The 22755-nt window shown below is 35.3% G+C and overlaps 1 protein-coding gene across 4 annotated transcripts in view; it reads right to left on the reverse strand.

Moving 5' to 3' along the window:
• Positions 1 to 22755, reverse strand: part of STAG2 (STAG2 cohesin complex component) — an 80849-nt gene that overhangs the window by 15583 nt on the left and 42511 nt on the right. For all 4 annotated transcript variants that reach the window (XM_075054150.1, XM_075054147.1, XM_075054148.1 and 1 more), the window contains exons 5-23: positions 20957 to 21053; positions 19577 to 19653; positions 18101 to 18305; positions 15694 to 15845; positions 13192 to 13265; positions 12954 to 13077; positions 11691 to 11789; positions 11515 to 11594; positions 10877 to 10984; positions 9887 to 9998; positions 9169 to 9286; positions 8333 to 8436; positions 7365 to 7457; positions 7088 to 7177; positions 5828 to 6031; positions 4154 to 4224; positions 3726 to 3813; positions 3550 to 3630; positions 275 to 367 (exon numbers count right to left, since the gene is read on the reverse strand). In XM_075054150.1, coding sequence (XP_074910251.1) covers positions 275 to 367; positions 3550 to 3630; positions 3726 to 3813; positions 4154 to 4224; positions 5828 to 6031; positions 7088 to 7177; positions 7365 to 7457; positions 8333 to 8436; positions 9169 to 9286; positions 9887 to 9998; positions 10877 to 10984; positions 11515 to 11594; positions 11691 to 11789; positions 12954 to 13077; positions 13192 to 13265; positions 15694 to 15845; positions 18101 to 18305; positions 19577 to 19653; positions 20957 to 21053 — 2070 coding nt within the window. The remainder of the gene's footprint in view (positions 1 to 274; positions 368 to 3549; positions 3631 to 3725; positions 3814 to 4153; positions 4225 to 5827; positions 6032 to 7087; positions 7178 to 7364; positions 7458 to 8332; positions 8437 to 9168; positions 9287 to 9886; positions 9999 to 10876; positions 10985 to 11514; positions 11595 to 11690; positions 11790 to 12953; positions 13078 to 13191; positions 13266 to 15693; positions 15846 to 18100; positions 18306 to 19576; positions 19654 to 20956; positions 21054 to 22755) is intronic.

Below are 22755 nucleotides of genomic sequence, written 5' to 3' on the forward strand. Positions count from 1 at the left end.
AACAAACAAAACCCTCCTTTGAATAAAAGTTTATGCTGCCTAAAATTACTAGAAAGAATCAAATTTAAATTGATTCTGAAATCCTACCTAAATTACCTAAAGGAGGGCAAGCATAGAAGTACAGTAGGTATTCACACTCAAAGAGCATGCAGCCTAAACATCCAAGATGCACCACATTCCCACATAAGCCCTAAAAATATTAGCAAGAGGAACTTTTCAACTGCTTTAAAAGTATAGTATTAGAAGACTACAAGGATAAACAACAATCACTAACCTGTTCCTTAACAGCAGTGTTTACATTGGTCAGGTAGTGTTGACAGATTTGACAGAACACTCTCATCTGCTTCTTTAGACGTAGAAGATCCTCCTTTAAAGAGAAGGATTTCATATAACTGTTTTGATTTTTAAATTTTATAGTCACATTTAGTGTACGAATTTTCACAGAGCTATCCACCACAGGCCTCATATGTAGTCATAACATTCAAGTCCACTGCGTTATTTAAAAATCACTATTACAAATAAAAATAGCAAGTAGCAATTTCCTCAATTTTGTCATCCTGTGTACCACAAAAAGAAATGGAAGTTGGGATGAAAATAGTGAAGTTATTAATAGTAACACACCCCCCCAACCAAACCTAAAAACACTCCACCAACCACCACCACCCCCGCCGCCAAAAAAACCCAACCAAAACCAAAACCCAGAGCAGAAAGCATTTTCTCTTTAAAATATCTGTATTTTCAACCTTGAGGATAGATTTAGGTAGCTGTTTATAACTAACCCAGACAAGGCTACATGGTATTTTTTTTTTTTTTAACTCACTGCTTGGGGATAAAGTAAAATGTCAGATGAGAGTTGGGGTTCTTCCCCTCTTCCATGGGAGGCGGGGGGAGGGGGCGGGGGGCGGGGGCAGTAGCTTTATAAGTGTTGCAATAACTTTAAAAAAAGTAGATTATTGAGCAAATGAAGTATCAAATTGGTAAAAATACCACCCACATATGTAGCATAGTTGGTGTTACTCAATGATGTGAAGATTCTAGCCCAAGCAGAACTGGGGAAGTCATATTACAAAAGACCAACTGTGTACCAGCATCACTCCAGACAAAGAAGAAATACCCCTGAGAAGTTTAAAAACTATGCATGCAATCTAAACCAAAACAAGACTCTCCCTTCAAGAAAGTAGGTAACACACTGGTACAGGGTGTCATTTAATCTCAACAGGAATCACAAAAGCAACAGCTGCTTCTTGACTATGAGTTTAAGTATAATATGATTTTAAACACTTTCACTAACTTTTCTCTCAACATTCACCATTCAGATTACTATACTGATGTTAAGAGAATTACACATGGGAATATTTTCTTTCCTTTATACAGAATTATTCATTTAAATTTTAATAAAAATTTAACTATTTATTTTATTTTAGCAGCCTGTATTATGAAGTCAATTCCCATACTTAAGTCAACCTGCTCACAAGCGGCACACAATTAGTTTCTTTTGTCATAGAAGAAAAAACAATACAAAAAAAACCCCAAACCTACAAATAAAACCAACCAAACAAATCATCTTTAGGCACAGTACATTTCCATCACTTCCAGTTCTGTGCTTCAACTTCTTTGCTGTTATGTTCCATCGGCATTGAACAGAAATCAATGGAACTTCTGTACGTACCAGATATATTTGGCAGCAGCCAAGCAGTTACATACAATAAAATAGTTGTGGTTCAGAAGTTAAACCTACGAAAGCTTTAATTTACCAAATTTTTTATTATACAGGAGCAGAAAATGGTCTCAATAAAGGAGCACTTTTCAAATAAGTTCTTTTCATTCCTGCTGAAAGTATTACAAATTACATTTTACTGCAAAATAGCTAAGTTAATCTGCATTTCTAACCTAACTTTGCAGTATTTCGCTCAGCTTCTGCCATCAGGCTTGTAATAAGTCTTTAATCACTATTACAAAAAACTCAAGACTCCTGTTTACCCTTTAAAGAATAAGATAACAAAGCCTCCAAATCCTTCACTCACATAAGTGGCTCTCAACAACTATGCATCCCCTTCAGATCTGGTATTTTTTGTTTTGGAAATGTTATAAGCCATTAAAACCTAGATGGTAAACTAGCTAGCCAGCCAGTGTTGAAGAAGTTCACATTTAAGACACCTTCAGACTGTAATTACTGAATCAGTAAGGCCACAATTATACATCGGACTAACGATGTCTTAACACAAAAAAAAAAAAAAAAAAAAAAGAAAATAAAAAAACCACCATAATCTCACAAAGGTGTTATCTGTTATAAAAACCATTAGTACAAGTTACATAGCATGCTTCTCCACTCCTGTATCTACCAGAAGCTCATACTATCACACCCTAAAATAAAGAAAAAAAAAATTTATACATCCTCACATTAAGTTTGTTGTAAAAATGGATTAATTACAAATTACAATTTATTGATTATAATTTATTAATATTGTGAGTTCTCTTTGTTTTCTCCCTAGTAAATTATGACAGATGCATAAAATTTTTTTCTTAAATTAATTAGAAGTATGGCAAGCAAAGTGTTTAAAAAAACCTCAAGAATTTACTTATTTCATCTCTGACATAAATATGGGATGTGTTATCAGTAACTCCAATAACAAAGTGCAACTCCAGTGTAAATTCCAGTAAAAGAGCACAAAACATACTCTTCTTACAGAGCTGTAGAAGGTTTCCAGAAAAAGTATGTTTGACTAACTTTTTTTTTGTTAGAGAAATCATGAAAATGTTTCAGCACTTACGAACTCTGTTCCAAACTGTCTAGCCTTTCAAAAACCATATTTCATTAGGCAGTTCACACATCAAACCACCTAATCACCCTCTTCAAGCAGTGCTGTCCAGTGCATAGAAGAAACCTTAATCCTTCCTCCAAGATTTTTCAGGAAGTGAAATTAGAAAGATGACATTTGCCAGAGCTCTGCCCTTCAAGATTACTATACATAGAACCAGAACAGGCCCTCTTATTATTCCCTCAGAAAGTTTGAAATTTAACTTAATCTTTTCACATCTTTATTTAACAACACATTTAAAAGACTGATGAAGAGCAAAGTTTGAAACATACTGAGCAATAAGAATACTATGATAGTACGCAAATTCTTGTATCTCACTGACTTGTCACTGATTCTTCAAAGTTAGCAAACAAACTGAAACCCATTACTTAAGAGTAGTAAGACTGACTATACAGTTTTGTAATTGGTAGTCTACCCCTCCTTACCATTGTTACTGTGCCAGACTAATAGGTATTGCATTTATTTACTACAATTACTTTAGAATTCTGTCACGTTAAACATAATATTGACATTTAAATAATAAAAACACAACAATTTAGAGAAACACTACGTTTAAAAGGCAAGCATTCCACTACTAAAACTATGGCTTTTTAAGAACTTATTAGAAAAGCAGGTTTAGGCAGGTATCAGTATAAAAAAAAATTCTTAGTCTTAATTCCATCACAGTTCCCACTTGATGACACTGCAGGTATGTACAAATATTTACTAATATAACTGGAACAAGGCATACCTTTGTGGAACTGCTTTCAGTAATTTTTGCTAGCTGCCAAAGGATTACATAATGAGTACACTGCAGTGCATGAATAACAATCTGAAATCAAAAGGAAGAAACACATTAGATGACAAAGCCCAATAAAAGACAAGCTATTTACTGTTGTGCCTAAAGAACACATTTTAACTACAGACCTGTTCTGGCATGTCTCCATTTTCAATGCCAGTTTTCAATAACTTGTAGTTGCAGCCAAACAAGTCCCATCTTGATAGATCATGAGCACTGGAAGCATTAGAAATGAAGCAAAGATGTAATTTAACACCATTTCTGCAACTTGATGTTAACAACTACTAAAAGCTTTACTGGTCAAACAAACAAACAAACAAATTTTTTAAAAAACAAACACTCCACAAATACCCCCCAAACACCAAACAAAACCCCCAACACCACCAGAAAAAAAAACCCTGAAGCAACCCCCCCAATTTCCATTTTGTATACATTTCTTCATATATTCAAAATGCGTCATGTTCTGCACAACTCTCAAACTAAACACTCCAAGTTACACTAAAAAAACCCACAAAACCCCCCCAACCCTGACAGATGTTTGCAGAAGCCTACTTACTTGTGAAAAGCAGTGATTCTCTTCAGTGTTGACAAGACTTGATATGCATCATCTTCATCAGGTTCTTCCCCCTATTTAATAATCATATAGTAAGATATCCCAAGCAATGTATGCTAAGCAAACTAGGGAACTTGATTAAAAGAACCCAAACAAACAAACAAAACCAAAAAACAAACCAACAAACAACAACAGCAAAAACCAACAAAAAACCACCGAGCCTCGAAACAGCCCCCCCCCCAACCCAACCAACAACAACCGGGCGAGGGAGGAGAGAACTGCATCTAAACGAATTATCAATGACACATTTGTTTTCGGTAGAGTTAAAGAGTTAAGAGAGAGTGTAGCAGTTTATGTTTAGAAATAGCAGCATAAGGAGAAAAGGGAGGGGGGTGGGAAGGAGGGACAAGGGGAAAAAAAGAAAAAAGTCTAGGATAGTGGAATACAATGTATTATGTAGATGCTTCCATATTCTCTGAAGAATCCAGCAGAGGCCACTGTCAGACAATAGATACTGGACTAGATGGGCCACAGGTCAGTACCTCAATCTTACTTTAATCACAGAAAAAAAATCTCTGAGAGAGGTAAGGGAAGTGTTTTGTTCTAATTTTCCCAAAAGTTCTAACAAACTTGCATTGGGGGGGGGGGGGCAAGAGTAAAAAGGAAAGGGTCCAAAAAGTAACTATTTCAGTACATAGGATGAACTATCTAAGGTCACAGAAAATCCTCAGTGTATCAGACATACTGCAAGTCCAACACGTTTTACTGTTCTGTAATTGCACAACCTTATCAAAGCACTATGGATTTCAACACGTCTACCAGAGTATTTGCCATTTTCCTTCAAGCCAACCGTCTGACATTTCATTTCCTTGCTTTAGCTCTCATTCTTTGCCTCACAAAGGAGGAAATAAATGGATTACTAGGCATATTTCTTACATAGTCCACATATGTCTAGGTTTCTAGAGTGGAGTCCTAGTTCAGGCCAATAAGCAAGAGCAACAGGAGCAAAGCTTGATAAAATAAGTCTACATCTGAGAAGTGTGAAGAATAAAGTCATCAAAAAGACACTTCCCATGGTCCTTATCACAGATCAGGAGAAGGAGGAACAAGTTTTGTCTGAATGTCTGAGATCCTACACAGTGAATTTAAATACTGTACCAGAAAATTCTCACTCTTCAGATTAGCACAGTGTGGGAACAAAGTGATTTTTAAACTATTAACTGCATCTGCTTGCATTCAGGAAGGGAGGAGGAGTGTCTTCTAGAGACTGTGATATTTAAACAACAGCAACATGCAATCACATGCAAGACTACCAACATTAGTACATCTGAGGAGAATCCTAGTGGAAATACAATGCTACATCTTTCAAAAACATGAGCTTCAAAACGTAAATGTGAAAAGTTTACATGATTTCATACTTTATCTGAAATTTCTCTCAAATTCTCAAAACATGCTTGTCAAAAGGAGATTAAAATTAAAGACTCACTGTCCTAATACAAAAGAACAGTCTGAGTTCACATAATTGCAGCAATGATACTGTTGTGTTATTGTGCTTAACAGTTTTGAAAGTCAGAGGGAAGTTCCCATCCCTAACTTACTGACTTGCATAGGAAGGCAGAAAAACATACTGGAAATATTTACAGGGGCAGGAAAAGTTGATCTTGCACATTGAAATACCTCTTGCAGGAAGTCTTCAAGAAGTCGATTAAACTTGTCTGCCAATTCATCTATTAACTGACTTCTTGCAATGTCAACCCTGTTGAAGATTGTGAATTCTTCATTACAGAGAGCGTGGTATGTTTTTGAGCAGGCTTCCAAAACATCTATATCTGTGTGCTTCTCCACAATATCCCGGATTTGTCGCAGTAAGGCATCCAAATGCTACAAGAAAGATGAGGCGTGGAAAAAACCAAACGTATTCATACATATATAAACACACACTTATTCGTAATAAACCTTAAGGAATTTTAAAAGATAAATTCCATTTATTACTTTTGCAATTATGATACAGAACACAAAACACTTCTAGAAAGCTGGTGAAGCGTCTGAGTAAATTAATCTATTTAGCAAAAATTAAGTAGGAGTTTGTCAAAGGCTAAAGATTCAATGCATTTTAAAGTCATTAAAAATTTGCAATTGTTGGTATGGTTTTATCCAACACTTGAATTTGCAATGACAACTGAACAACACAGAAGCATTTATCTCCCACTCACACAAACGTTTACACATGGTCTTAAAAGCTGTATAATTGAAGATTTAGTTTCATAACACTCAAGTGTCAGCACTGAAACCAACTTCAGTTGTTCTTATATGCCTCCGCTCAACCCAAGTTGCTCACTGCTGCTCTATCATTGCTAGTCTATGCTGTCACCTAAACATTTTATTACTTTTTTTGACCCTAACGATTTCCAGCTACTTCCTTCACAATACAACAAAATAGTGCATCTGAGAAGGAGAAAGTAAAGATGAGAACAGCTTACACCAACTTCACCACCGTAGCAGATAAAATGAGAGCAGTAACTATGTAATTTGTGATCTGGTAGTTTTCATGCAATGAAGATGGTGGTTTATTAGTTTCAGTGATAAGAAAAAGAAAACTTATCAAGCTATTTTTACAAGCTTTATTTGCAAGCAGCATACCTCAAACATGAACATAACCCAACAATAAATGCTCTCCCATAAAGTTCATTTAACTGGCAAGATTCTTTCTTACAAACTCCCCACACAGGCCTTGGAAAACTCAAACTTTCAGTATCTCCAAGAACGGCAGTCAGTCACAGCTCTGAAGTCCAAATCTCACTCTCAGTAAGGGTTCTGATAAATAAAGTCTCACTTATACAAAAAACCACACCTACAATGGTGACTGAAATTGCAGTGACTAAGTCTAAATTCTGTTTTGAATCCTTTTCTGGTAAGTGTTATTGAATGTTACCTTACCTTTTCTAATCGCCCTGTTGTATAAATTTCCAAATCGAAGTACTGTGGTAATTGCAGTAAGTTGGTGACTTTTTCTGCATCTACAGAATACTGTAAAATTGACAAGGAAAAAAGTTTAAATGAAAAAGTCTCGAACAACACAATTTGTTACAGAGCAAATATTAATAAAGACTAAAGAAAAAATTAAGACTTGGGCCAGCTATACAGTTAGTTACAGAAACTTTATTTGTTAACATTTCAACAACAGTCCATCAGCAAGAAATAGAATTAAACCTACCTTTGCTAGCAACTGAGGAAGTGCCACTGCAAAAAGTTCAGTAATTTTTGTCCTGTCATCCAACTGGGTTTTCTTTTCCTTTGCTGTCAGCACCTAAAATATTGGTATTGTGAAGATTTTACAACTAAAAGTTCTGGTGCAAAGTTTCATTTTCATTAATGAAATGACAATTAGGTACACAGACCTTCTAATATCACTGTAAAATATCAATGTAAAAAAAAGGGGGGGGGCAATAAAAAAAACATTGAGGATTCAAAAAATGCAATTTAAAGTTACATCTAATACTATTGAGATTATCTTGAAAACAGAAGTGACAATCTAGAACAAAAGGTTTACCTTCCCTGCAACAAAATACCACCATCAAAATGCTTTTCTTGACAATGAAAGAACAGCAAATGTTTCAGTTTACTTAGGATTTGTAACGATATTTACTCAATTCATATGTCAATCTGATCTTCCTGAAATTTTTCAATCTGTACCTAAACAGGTTCCTTACCAAAAGCTGCACCAGTCTTGAAAGCAGTTCCCTTCCCTGCTTCATGCCCCAGTAAAAGAGGGCTGCCTAAACTCTATAGAATCAGAGAAAAGCCAACTGGTGGACTGCCCTCCTTCCAAAGAGCCTATGAAGTACATTCCCTTCCCACATTTTGCTCTTTCAAATTGGAAATAGTTTTAGCTTTCCCAAACACTGTTTTTTGTTGTCCTTTCCAACCAATACTTCTTTCAAAATCTATTTTGTATTACCTTTAATAGCAAAACCAAATGTAGCCCAAACAGTATTAAGCATGTGCCAAAGTCCAGAAAAAGTGAACAAGACAGGTTAGTCAGATACTGGAAGCTGCAGAGACTGAAGCTGAACTTCTGAATTCAGTCCCTTCAGCAGCAACAGTACAACCTTTTCCTTCTTCCCACACTGCCCCCACATAGCCATTCCCACATCTCTAGAGGAGTAGTTTTTTGCTTCCTACCCTTTTCCCTGTTCCTCTTCCCACAGGAGGATGACATTCAGCTGCTTGCCGAATTGTACAAAGCATTATTTCAATCAGTGCGCTTTCCTGTCTATCCGTTAAAGCTGAAATTTAAGAAACAGATGTTAACACACAGCTTGATTTTTCATTTTCCACCAGTATTAGTATCTAAGGATCAAAATATGTTTATTTTTTAAAAGAAAAAAGACAGGCATTTAGGCCAATAGCTCACTTCCAGGGTGGGTGTGGCACAGGGGATAGGAAGATAAGCACCTTACAAAACAACACAAGAAAATATTTAAAATTGAGGGAATATCACTGGATGAGTCACAGGACAGGATGAAACAAATACCAAAGTTTTATAGTAGTTTTAGTTCTTCTTCATTTTTAGAGGTCCATTTACTAGGACCTATGAATTACAGAATTATGCTAGGGGCTTTGTTTGGTTTTACTGTCATTAAAGAAATTACAGTATTTTTCCATGGGGTAGTTTTAGCACTCAACAGATGAACCAGTTTCACAAGCAGCTTAGTTGCCCTAATGCCAGAAGTCCAGCCTCAACCTGTGGAACAACAGGGCAACTGGACATGACATGCTTTTTCCCTCTCTTTTCTCCCTCTTCCCACCATTGTTTTTCTGTGTCTCACTTCCATACAAGAAGTGATCTCTTTCTACTCTTCTTCATATTTTATAATTAGTATTAGTGGTTTATTGTAGTCATGTAAAAATAGAGAATATTATGGGGACTCATAAATGTAAACATTTTATTTCCTTATAAACCGAGACTAACAGAAACTGCATAGCAATATAAAGGAAGATCTACAAAAATCTCTTACGTTCTTCTCCATTGAGAGGCTCCTCCAACAGAAGACTGTTCATACATTCCCAGTCTTTCAAGAGATCTGTTGCACAGTCCCACATGCTGTCCACAAGATAAGCAGCATGTTCATGCAACTAAAATGAGAACAGGTTAAGTATTTTTCTTTATCAGCAGTAAAGTTCATTACAGAACTTGCTATAACACAGGGTATTTTTCTCACTTGGCTCCTGTCTGTGGCAAAAAAAAAACCAGAGAAAAAGCTCTCTGGTTCAACAGAAGCCTCTTTTCCCCAATTAACTTAAAATTGAAACCAGACCAACTGCTACAAAGAGTAGTGCTACAAGATCTGTCACAGGTCGGAGGACAGACGGGTGGGGGTTGTGTAGGGTTTTTTTGTTTGTTTTGGTCTCTCCCCCTTTGTCCATCTCCTAAATCACCATTTTTTTCCACCTATATATTAACATGAAGAATGACAGAAGAATATTTGTCAGAGTAGAGCTCACAGCCTGCGTCAACACTGTGTACTGGACAGATCCTTCAGATAACACAGCTACACAAAACAGTCCTTCAACCTACAGGTTGCTCAGTAGGAAAACCAGGACACATTCATGGTTATTAACTAATGAGTGGGGAAAAGAAAAACAACAAATTAATTAAAAAAAAATTAAAAACAAAACAAAAACCAAAAAACAAAACACACCGCAAAATAAGGATATCCCTGAAACTCAACTTACTTCACTTTCCAAAAAGAAAAACACTAATGTCTTCACAAGGTTAGCATTTGGACTTTGTCTTCCCCTCCTTTTAAGTATTCCATCATCTTCAGGATCTCTGCGGCTGAAAAGCCTAAAAAAAAAAATAAATAAATATTTCGGGACAACTTTCTTCTTCATTGCCTTTGCCACAGTCAATTCATATCAAGATACTGGTGGTTTTTTTTTACAGACACACACTTAATACCTTGCTGCTTGGCTCCACATTCTATTTTGAAAGGAAGTAATTTAGGACAAGTATCATTTGAACAGTTTCATATATGCTGAGTTGGTATTTCACTGACTGTTTCCAGTGGAATGTATAATTATAACAAAATACTTTACAAACATCAGTCATAATTGCAGGTGCTTGAGGTTCCATGCTCCTCTATAACAAATTATGTTTTCTGAACCTCCCCCACATGAGACTTTAAAGCAGCAAAGAAATACTGGAAGAAGGTCTGAAAAGGATTAGATGGAAATTCTATTTTGTTTCCCTGCACACCTGATGTGTTGAATCTCTCTCTCTTTTTTTTTTTTTTATTTTTTTATTTTTAAACTAGAAAAACACTTTAGTGAGCCAACTTGGCAGGGGGGAGGAACTACAAAAGGGAAAATACTCCTTAAGATGCAAGCACAAGTTTTAGGTACGAAACTACATGAGCATTTTTAGATGTTTCACAGAACACAGGAAGGACAGGAAAGGAGAAGACAGAGGAATGTTTTTATTATATTCCCTGTAGGTATAAGCTTTTAAAGCACAGCCTTCAAAATTACTCTCTATTTCCCATTCAGAAGAACTACAACAGTTCAAAAACTACAGCAGTGTTACATTTTCTGTAAGTTATTTCTTAAGGCCACTTCATTATTCAGTTTTTCCTTTCCTTAATTTAAACTAATCAGAACTGTAGTATTAATGCACACACTAAAATCTACAGGAACAAGAAGTTAACTATAATTTCTCCACCTTACTTTTTATAAAGAAATTCCCCTGCGGCAACGGCTACTGGCCGATGAGCTGAATAAACCAGATGGTATACGTTTTCACAGTCTTCTGCAGTCAGAACTTCTTCACTACTCCTAGGGGTGGGGATGGGAAGAAGGAAAGGAAAAAAAAAGCTGAGTCAATATAAAGTATGAACTCTAGTGAGGGAGATGGAAATGAAGGAGAATCTAAACCTTTTCCTTCAATTTATCATCCTAAAACCTGAAACAAGATAGCTTAGTTCCAAAATCTTCCTAGACAAAAATTACTGATAAAGTATGAGCATTCGGAAGGTTATACTCAAAAGTTCAACTATAGTGTAATGTTGAACACGTCCTGTATTTCTTCAGTTCAAATATTGCAGGATAGCTTCAAATTAGGAAGGCTGAATTCTGAGTTTCTAGCCTTTACACTTATTTAACTATGGTAGGTAAGTAACAGCACTGTTCTAGGCAGATTACTTCTGAAATTCCAATTTGTTCCAGCGTAAAATGTGTAGACATTTCTCTAGAGTTTGGATTATCTGAATTCTGTCAAGTTGCTGTCCTCACCCACAGGTATGAGAAAATACTTTTAAGTTTTAATATCTGTTGTAGGTCAGAAAAGGAGATACATATGTACTTACTGTAAAACAAGAGTGAGTAATTTTATTGCTTGGACTGCAACATCATATTCCTTGTCAAGAGTCATAGACACAATTCTATCCTAAGAACACAAAAGAAAGTATTTTCAAAGAGGAAAGAAGTGTAATACAACTTTAAAAAAATTCATATGTACTTAAAGATACGAAGTTACACTAACCTTGAACCGACTGGTGAAGAGTTCCAATTTGGAATTAAGCTCTTTATTATAGTAAAGCCCTTGCAAAGCAGTTAGGCATTTGAGTCTTACTTCCCCTTGCTAAAATAAAATTAAGAACTGGATTAAAAGTCAAGTATAGCATACAGATGTGATCTTCAAATCATATAAGACTAGTTTCTTTTGCAGTCTGAACTAATTCAAAGACTAAGATTAAATGTTGCCAAGATATACTGTCAATAATCATGTTAATGACATAAGAATATGTCCTTGTTTGTAACAAACCAATGAACAAACCAAAAAACACCCGTCACTGTCTTACTGCAGTTAGTATCTCTGTAAGTCAAAATACACTTGTTTCATTCTTTGAAGATGTACTGTAAGTGCTCGAGATACTTCTAAGTAGAATTTACATGTTTCCTTTCACTTAAAACTGGCGATATCTGTATCATTAAGGACCATCTCTTGTTACATCAGAATTACCAAGTAGAAATACTCCTCCTGAAGTGCAAGATCTACATTAGCAGAGAACATGTTTTAAGGTATAGATACAGAAATACTTTTTAGAAGTCTAGGACAACTGGCTTCACGCAGTTTCTTATAACCCCACTGCCAGAGGTTATTGTTTTTTTCATATCAAACCCATGAACAGCATAGCATGAGTGAGCATCCCTCATTTGTTTCACTTCAAATTCAGTATCCTGAAGTCTCCAATGCAAGAGCTGAGACAATGTGCTGCCTCAGCAATGAATCAAGGAGTATTTGTAAACTCTATCTGTTGACCACTCCAAGCAGAGAATAATCTCAAACTGGTAGCTGGCAAGTAACAGCTTGAGGCACTCATCAGCACAAAAGAGGACTTTTCCCATGCTTTTCCCAGCTAGCTGAGAATGCTAAAAAGTTTCTTAACTTGGCAAAACAGAGAAACTGTTAGGCTATATGGCTGGATTATTCCATGTGAAATGCATTAATTTTAAACAGTTAAGTATTATAAAGTAGAAGTCAGTATCAGCAATAAATAAATAGAAAAAGCCACTTCCTTACAAATAACAGTTCCTTAAAAATCTATATTCACTCTCTAAAACCATTCAAACAATTCAACTCTATTTTATATATATATGTTGAAATGCCTATGCTTCCGAGTCATAAGAAAAGCAGTGACTGATTAAAACAGGTAAGAGATCAGAATCTACTCTGGCAAGATCAACCACCAAAACCATGGAGTTACGCTTCATGATTCCGTTCCTTTTCCTCAGTGCAGCTTACCTTATCATGCATAGTCCACCCTACATATTTTAAGTAGCTGTCATTGAGAAAGGCGTCACTGTACATCTTCATCCATATTCCAATCTCTTCAATACAGATAGCTCTTATTTCAGCAATTGCATCTCTGTGGAGAAAAGTGGGGCAATAGGATCAAACAGATGAATAATTAGAAATAACTTGTCACCAGCTTCCCAAATAAATTAATGAAGCTACAGATTACTTACTAAGAGAAACTTACCGGTATCTATGCACAAAAACACCTTTAAATATTGCATTCATCATGTTTTCTATTTCATCCTGATTTTCCTGAAGCTGAAACAATGAACAGAGTACATAAACAGTGAGCAGCACTTTTACACTCAGATCAGATGGTGCCGAAGCTAGACAAACTACATTAAGTTAACATTTGCAAGTGTGGCCACTAAATCCTTTCCCAAAATATTCACAAACCTGTTTAACGGTACAATATGCTAGTATTTAAGGAATTGTATATACCACAGCATACAAATTTTAGTAATTCTGACCACTGGAAAATTGTTCTTCAACTTTAACAAAGACATCTTAGGTTTCTGCAAGCTCCTCCTTAAGTTATTTATAAGAAAACATGACTTAATTTTCTAGTAACTTTTTAAGCCCAATGTTCAGCCCAATTTTTAATACATTTACTATGTTTTTATGGACACATATTGTTAGAACAATACCCAAATAATGTGAACTGCATTACATGGAGTCTTTTCTGCACGCTAAAGAATGTGTAATCTAAAAAGACAAGATACAGATGAAGAACACTGCAAATGACTACATGGGCAGCATATACTCTGTTTTGAATACCTCTTTCCTCCTCATCCATTACATAATTACAAAGAAAAAATGCAGAAACTGACCAAGGTATTGCAGAAAAAATTAATTTAAGAATATGGAGCTGAAAAATAATGTAGGAGATAAATCCAGTCTCAGAGTAACAACGCAAGAGCAAGACATGCAAATGAGTTGAAAAATGATGTGTGTTGTGTTTTAAAACACAGAAAATTGTATTTGCTTTTAAAGTGCAAGCAAGTCAGTTAAAGGACTGGAAAACAACTAAATATTGTCAGTGGACAAGTATATTCTTTCTGCAGTTTGAACTGTAAAGGTAGGACAAATTGAGACAATGTTAATGAGAATAGTCAAGGACTGAGGAAGTTGACATTTTGGTGGATCAGATTGGGGCGGTGGGAAGAAGAAAAACCAACCCTAAAAAAAACAAAACCAAAAAACCCACCCACCCACCACCAAAACCCCATAAAGAAACCACCAGAGATACTGCCCAGATTGGGGTGGGGGGTAGCTGCACCCACAGGGGAATGGGTACAAAAGGTAAAGGACCTCTCCTACAGATGTTTAGAAAAACAGCAAGAACGAACAACTTCCATAGCACTACAAGATCTGGGAATTTATGGAAGAAAGGAAAAAAACTATAAGGAAATACTTAAGAAAAAAAAGACTAAGTAGGAGGAAAAAAGGGCTAACAAAGCAAAATATTTAACATGTTCTGGGCCTAAATCTAACACTTGCCCACAGTAGCCTCTGAAGTAAAAAGAGGGGGAAAAAAATTCAAAATATTAAAAAAGAGGTGCAAAAAGAATCAAAGAATAAAGTGAATTTTAGTACTGGATAAGGCTGAGTTATAAATAAAACAAAACCTGAAACCAAACAAACAACTGAATGTTACTTCAAAGCCTACTTTCATTTAGTACAGGAAAAACAGAAAATCAAAACCAAAACTAGAAAAGCTGGTAAGAAATCCTAAGAGCTAATATACATAAGAGCAATTGAGACTGCGAGTGCTCACATCACTCCTTTTCTGTGTGTCTATGTACTACTTATAATAGGACTGGTCCTGCACACACATCTAGCACAACTACATTTAATGGTTGTTTAAGGGATCAGTCTCAAACTGCAAGATCTTTTGTGAGATGAACAAAAGACAAAGTTGTTAGTTTATCTGAATTATCAAGAAAGTAAAAACATTTTAACGGGTAACACCATAAAAGTTGAAGAGCAAAAAGTGAGATGTTTCCTTTGATCATGAGAAGGTTGTTTGTTTTAGACATTAGAAATAAAACAAACAAAAAAACCCACCCAAACACCAGTTCCCTCCAAAATAAAAACTTAAACCTGAATGAATCAGGGCTTTCAACAAGACAGCACTGTCAGCAATGAATCAGCAAGTCCCTTTGACACAAAAAGAAAGAAAAAAGAAGTAGATTGCATTTTCAATTTTGATAGTGTGTTCTGTAGAAGAAAAAAACCTTATCTAAAGCCTTTAAACACACTTTCTGCTGAGATCAGTATTGACATCACAAAAGCAGATTTTTGCCCCAAGATCATGGGTTTCTTCTCTAGAAGCCAAAACCAGTTAGTGTACAGTAATTTTTGTTACATAACTGAGCTCAGTTTAGTCAAGAAATACAAAAAAAAAATTATCTATTACTGATTGCAGTCTCTCTTGCTAACTTTACTAAAACGGGACTATATGAAATTTTTTAAGAGCCTACATTTATTTTTTTTACAGAAAAACGGATGCTAAGAAGCACCTGTCAAAGAAATTAAGTTTTTCAAACATTAAACATGAACACCTTAAAAGAACGAAACAGGGACTAGTAACAACCTTTAAAAAAAAATATTACAGAACAAGATGAATTATTGTCATTTATCAACACTCATCCTATGCATACCAGCTACAGACAGTTGCACTAACCTCCTTTCTTTTCTGTAGTAAGAGTTCCAGCCTATCATTAGCTCGTTTCCCAATTATTTTATTTCGTTCTGCTTCATACTGCCGTTGTGTATTGTCCATGTTAATACTAAGGTTTAATGCCACATTCACTAAAGCAGTCATCAGCTTCATGGCTACAAAAAAAGAAAAAAGAATAAGGATTATTTAAAAGGTCACCTGATCTAAGAAAAATTATAAACAAAAATCTTGACACCTGCTCCTGTCAACCCTTTCTGTATTTATGAAAATATATTCACTGTATATTTCTTGACACCCAAACTTCAGCAGTGTTTTACTAAGCACTGCATCATTACTTACCAACAGAATAGGAAAAACACTGACATTTTGTTCTTTTCTTTCTGACAATTTTTTAGTACTAAAAGCATTATTGTTGAACTGAGACATAGGATATGCTCCCCTCCCCCCCAAAAAAATGAAGGTGGAATGTAAGATTTAAAAGCATAGCCCAGGAAATATTATTAGAATCAGTTAGCAGACTGGTATTACCAAATCATTCAACCACAAACATACAAGTTTCTTTCTTCGAAAGGAAACGTCTTAGACAACCAACTCCACCATACCACACCGTTCTTTTCCCCTCAATTTAATTTTAATCGGGGGCAGTTTTCTTTAAATATTCCTTTATTTGCAGAAGTAGAGAAAGACATTAGCCAATTAGAAGCCAGAGAACTGACCAAAATGTAAAATACACTTGGGTGGGATTTTTTGTGTGCTTTTATTTCTGTATCAACCCTTTTAAAAAGGGGTACAGACAAATATGCCTATTCCAGAAACCAGGAGGTGGTCAATAGTATACTTGCTTTTCTTACGAACTTTTGTAACAACGAGGCATGAAAGGGCTTGCATTGGCAGAGCATACACAGAACATTATGAAGCATGTATCACTAGCATAAAGTTGATGAGTAAGGCACAAAGACATGCAGATAAAACAAAATATCATCACACACTGTGATCTCCAAGGATATCAGGATGAAAAGAACAAGTCTGAGCTAATCATAGAAACCAAAATTACTGCAAACAACAGTAAATATGGATATAAGGATTTTGTTGGCTGTCTCTATCCCATATAAAACACAATCTTCAAGAGTACAAACTGTAATCTCATATGAAATGCACAAGTAATTATGCAAAATCAACAGAATCAACTACTGATGTGAACAAACGCAAACAGACTACTGATAAAAATTATTTTGTGTGACAGAAATTAACATGCAACAGGGTGACTTCTGCAACTTTTATTCAGGCACAGCTCAAAAAAAAGTAGTAAAAACTTGTTTAAGAACAAAAATTTGTATTAGTCACATGGTACAAACTGATGATAGAGCAGAAAGAGTATATATACTCCTGAAATAAAAGGTTTTGTTCCTCTCCCCATAAATGCCTTGGCTAGTGGAAGTCTCGCAGCAGCAGCCTGATGTGCAGCATGCTAATGTATATTCAAGAGAGATGATCGATGAAATAGAACAAATGATCAGATAGTCAGAACTGAAGCTGGCTATAGATCAGCCAGTTGCAGTAAAGCTAACAAGAACTATTTCCAGTGTGGCAAAAACTCAGTTTCACGTACAGTCTAAATTCACCTTGTTCAGACTAGAACTGCTATAAGCCTTACATTAAGTGGACTGCTGCACAACGCCATCTGAGACCCTTCTTCATTAATCAACGCAGGTTTAGGACTTATCCAAGAAGCTTGTCCTTTGTCCATATAATGATAAATTTATTTAAAACACGCCATACTTAACTCATAAGGGATTTCTTTGTAATTTAACAGATTTGAAAAAAATCATGTAAAAAGGACAATTACTGGAAACCATACAGAAATTTAGTGACTGTATCACTGATGAAGCATTCTTTAAAATTACTTCTAATGCAATGAATGGAAATGCTACTTTCAATTGCATTGTGCCACAGCCTCAATATACAGCACAATTGAAATTTGTAGTAAAAATTGCATCTAATCTAAAATATGACTCCTGTTTGACCTAATGCAGAGCATAAACAGGTTTGACTGCATCTGAGGTTAAAAAGATACCTACACCCTTATTATGACCAAAGACAAACTTGTAGAATCAACTGAAAAGTTTCCTTCTATTTACTTTTTCTACTAGACTTAAAGCTAACAAAAATTAAGTACTAGACAGCTGGTAAAGAATGCTTTGAAATAATGCTGGTTTTTTTCAGTAATGAAAAACCAATAAAGACAAGGTAAGAAAGTTGTACCAAAACAAGCTGCATTAGACGAAAACCGTATCACACAATGAAACATGAGTTGCATGTCGAATATCAAGAAGTTCAACCAGAAAAATTCTTTCCCGTGCAACACAAAGCATAAAATGGAAGCAATACACAGATAATATAATTCACTGACCTGCCAGTGTGCTAGTGTGCCGAAATGCTCTGACTTGTGAGTCTGACAGCCCCGTAAGCAGTGAAATGACAGTATCCATCATATATTCATCATATATGATGCTATATTGACATTGTCGGACGAGTACTCCAATGAACTCACAAAAACTGGATTTGAACTTCTTCCACTGGGGACCAGCCATAGTAAGCGGATAATCTCCGCTATCCTATTAAAAAAACAAAAAAGGAAACAGGAAACTCTTTCAAATGTCTTAAAAGTCATTTTATTAAATAAAGATTAAAAAGAGATGGGTACAACTTTAATGCCAAAATCTCTGGTGCCATAAAAACGATATATCAGAAGAACACAATTCCACAAATATGCATCTACTTTGCAGCTCAGGTTTGTTACATGCAGAGACAACATTCTGCAAGTCCTACCATAAACCTGAACACAACTAGATATACTGAAATAACTCCTAATTTCTTCCTTCTGTCCTACTCCCTTAAAAAAAAAAAAAAAAAGTAATTCATACCCCTTACAATCTGTTTCAGGTTACACTAGAACAAAAGAACCATCACATGAACAGTTAACTGACATGTTTAAGAACACTCAGTTCAGGACTATAATAAAGTTTACAGGGAGATGCTTACATATCAGACTGAAAATTCCTGAAGTCATAAAATGACCTATTACAGCACCTTGAACATAACAAACGTGTGTGCCTCTCCTGATTCAGGAACTTTTACAAATAACAGTAAAATGACGGGGAGGGGGGAAGTTAAACAAAACCATATTAAAGTTAATATGTTAACTTTAACTCTGTTAAAGTTACTGATGTTTTTTGTATTTTAATGGGGGGGTAGAGTATGGGATTATTTCCATATTAAGTTTTAAAGCTACCTTTATGTTCTTTGGAACACAAGGTGAAAGGAATACCACTCAAAAATAAACCCACAAAAAACCAAAACACCCAAAAAACCAAGGCATCTCATTTACCCCAACACTCAGTGGAACAGAAAGTAAGACACAATTTAAAGGAAAAGTTATAATCCCCATGAAAGGCAAGGCATTAGTCTTCAACTAGAGAATATCACATTCAAATCCCCACGATTTGTAGACTAATGAATGCATAAAAATAAATTTAGCAACCATTTTAAAAGTTAAAGACTTAAAGGCCTTACGTACACAGCAGGAACAAGGAGGCATCCCACACAACCCCACAGTAGTAGGAGTTCCCACTATTCAAAAACTGAAAGTCGATATTGATTTCTTAAACCATTAATAAAACAAGTTATATTCATGCAGAGCTTTACTTCCTAGTCTTACAAATTCAATGAAATAAAGGAGTTCCAAGATTTTCATTCATAAAAGCTCTGTCATTTTTGCAGCTGACCTTACGCTCGAAAGAAAACTGTAGCAACATGATCCAGTAAGGTTAGGACAGGTAAGATAAAAAATTAATATAAATACATTATCAGCACTTCATTAAATTACCTCATCAAATTCTTCAGTCATTTTTCGGATTATTTCAGAATTCTGCATATGTCGGAACATCTCTGCTGTAACAACTCCTACAATGTGAACATTAGATTATTAGCACTTTCAGTATGAAAGAGGTAGATGACATGGCTCCTGCTACAATGTAAAAATTACCAATATTCAGCTAACCTGCAGATTACACATGTATTTTTTAAGAAGTTACACATTTCTTATTTTAGTGGATAACAAGCGCGTGGCACCAATACCTTTTCTTTTGTGTATATATATATATATATATATAGTGTTTATTATTATACTTTTTTCAAAGTGTGTTTGCATGCATGTACACACACATCTAGAATATACTCATTCATTCGTATTCAGAAGTGAAAGATACTTGTGCCAAACCTCTTCATCAGCCAAGAGACTGCACTAATCTGAAGTGACCTTTCAGGACTCATGATTCTAAATGGTATAAGACAATTTTGAACAGTTCTATTGCTACTTATTATCTTCTGCACTGTAATAAACACAGTGATTTCACACAATTTCTATTTCTCTTAGCCTCGAACTGTTAGAGTGTAAATGGTGATATAAAAAACAAATAGATCTCCTAAAGTTTACTGCAACTATACAGCAAAATTCACGACAAGGATCATCTCAGAAAGCATTAAAAGATTCTGTAGTTTTATCTGGTAACAATAATCAAAAGGTCACTGCTCTTGAAAGCATAGATAACCTCTGAGGAATGGTGTTAGCTTTCTGGAGATTTATGCACATTATAAGTTTATCAGGACAGAGAAATGCTTGAGTGGAACAAATTACATCCAGTCCTACTCTATCAAGTGCAGCAACACCACAGAGTAAATTATCTTCTCCTCTTCAAAAGGAGGTGAGGGGACAAAGAATGGAGGATGTGGAAATGATGAAAGAAAACCAGAAAATAAAGAGAAGAATAAAATATTGAAATACAATCTTACTGTATACAGGCTACCATGAAGCTGTCCATAATATCTTTTAAATCAAGCATCTCTACAAAGGCTATGAAACAATCTTAACACACTCAATGATAAGAACGAGATAAATCCCAACTAGAAGTCTAAGACTGAACAAGCTAAACTATCAACGTTAAGAGAGATGGTTTTCTGAAATAATAGCAGGAGCAGAGGAAGATGAAGTAAGTGTTAAGTACCAGTACTACATTCTCTCTGGTGTGAATACAAAAGGCTTTATCTACATTTTTAAATATATTCTAATATTTTAAACCTCCTGCTCCTACCTTCAGAAATACTAGCTTAACTACACGAACCTAACAACGTAAACTAGCCGCAGGGATGAAGAGTCCTACAGCATATATAGTATAAAAGCAAAGAAGTTAACATTTCAGTATCTTACCTTTGCAGCCTGAACACTGAATAAAGAAGTTAATGAGATCAAGAAGTGCTATATCTCTGTCATGTTTGTATGACTCTATCCAGTCATCCACTACAGACTGAAAAGAAACAAATATAAAGGCACTTTTTAGTTTTCACAAATTGAAGACAGTGTTATTTAACTGCTTTCCAGCAAGTGATTCTTGTTTCTTCCATAAATAACCTGAACTCTGTTGTTTTTTGATTAATACAGAACAAAATGTTTGAATGATCCTTTACTGCCATAATATCAGTTTTCTTGAAAAGAACTCATTTTGTTCTATAAACATATACAAGTACGAAACACCTAAATATAAAGCACAGGAATACCATAATCTAAGCTACAGTAACTTTTTTTGAGGAAGAATGCAAAAATATTTTGCAGAAGCAGGTTTTCTCCCCCCCCCCCCGTGATGATTTTCTAAAGATAATATTTAGGTGTTCAGTTCCAACAGCTACACATCCCTATACTCTTCAAAAATGTTGCCCCTTTGATGAACTGTGCTCCATGCACATTAGCGTAACAGGATGAACAGCACTGCCCTACACTGCGGAGACATTAATTACTCTGTATTCACTGAACTAAATAGGAACACGAGCATTTTACTAAAAAACCTTAAAGGGAAGCAAATTAATAAGAAACCTGTGATAATGGTTTTGAGAAAATAGAAATTTCATGCAATTATGTTTAAACCATCCATGTGTGTAGTACAAACTGTCTGCTACAGAAGTCATAAAAACATGTATCAGACAATTCATTAACACAGACACAATAGACTCAGTTTAGCAACAAGCTCTCAGTTTTGTGTTTTTTAATATGTTGATACCCTGGCCCTAAAATCTAGGGTCATTCTAAATAAAGAGAGATGATGGAATAGTTCAGAACTTCCAAAAGACAACTGGACTACGCAGCATCTCCAACGCTTCCTGTCTGTACTCTCCTCAGTGCTTACTCTCACAGGCAATAACGGTGCAAGGACAAATAAAACATATTGCCATGCAGGAAAAGTTTTTGAACAGAGATACAGCTAAATCCCTCTTCCCTAAATTTATGATTGTTTATAGTATGATACACAACTTTCGTCAACAAGACAAAAAGAATGAAAAAACTCAAAGTGAAACTGTCTTAGTCTTCCCAGTAGGAGCAGAACCTACAAACTAGCACTGATTTGATTGGTCTGTGGGGAGGGCGTTAATAATCTAAGAAACACCTTAAATTAGGCTTATAAAGAAGGTCATTGTGCAAGAACAGCATAATGCTAGGAACAGGACAAGTATTTCAGTTAGGCAGCCTTGTTTTCAGAACTTATTTATTTTAAAGAACCTCCAGCAAAACAGTAGTTTCTTGAAACATTTTGTCTCAGTGGATGAACCCCTGTTTTTGCCAGAGAATAGACACTAACTCAGACAAAGGTATGGAACAGATTTTAAAAATAAAATTAGAATAAAATAAAAATTATTATCAAAATCTTCTCAGGTAAGCAAGAGCTGAGGACCACAGAAAAAACTTTTTACATTGAGTGCTGAAGTGGACTTTAGAAATACTTTGAGAATTTTTTTCTTCCGTAATTTTGACAAAAAATATTAACTTAAGATTAACTATTACCCAGGTATCAATTCCCCAATTCAACAGAATAATCAGGCCTGGCAAAGGTCCATTTTGCTCTTGGAAAGCAAAAGATTTTGACTGTCTATCATTTTAAACAGTTACATGTGATGAAGATACAACCGCTGTTAATTGGCTGAAAATGCGGCACACACAGCAACAGTTAGAAAAGTATA

The sequence above is a fragment of the Buteo buteo genome, chromosome 22 (assembly GCF_964188355.1).
Source record: "Buteo buteo chromosome 22, bButBut1.hap1.1, whole genome shotgun sequence".
NCBI classification, from domain to species: Eukaryota; Metazoa; Chordata; class Aves; order Accipitriformes; family Accipitridae; genus Buteo; species Buteo buteo.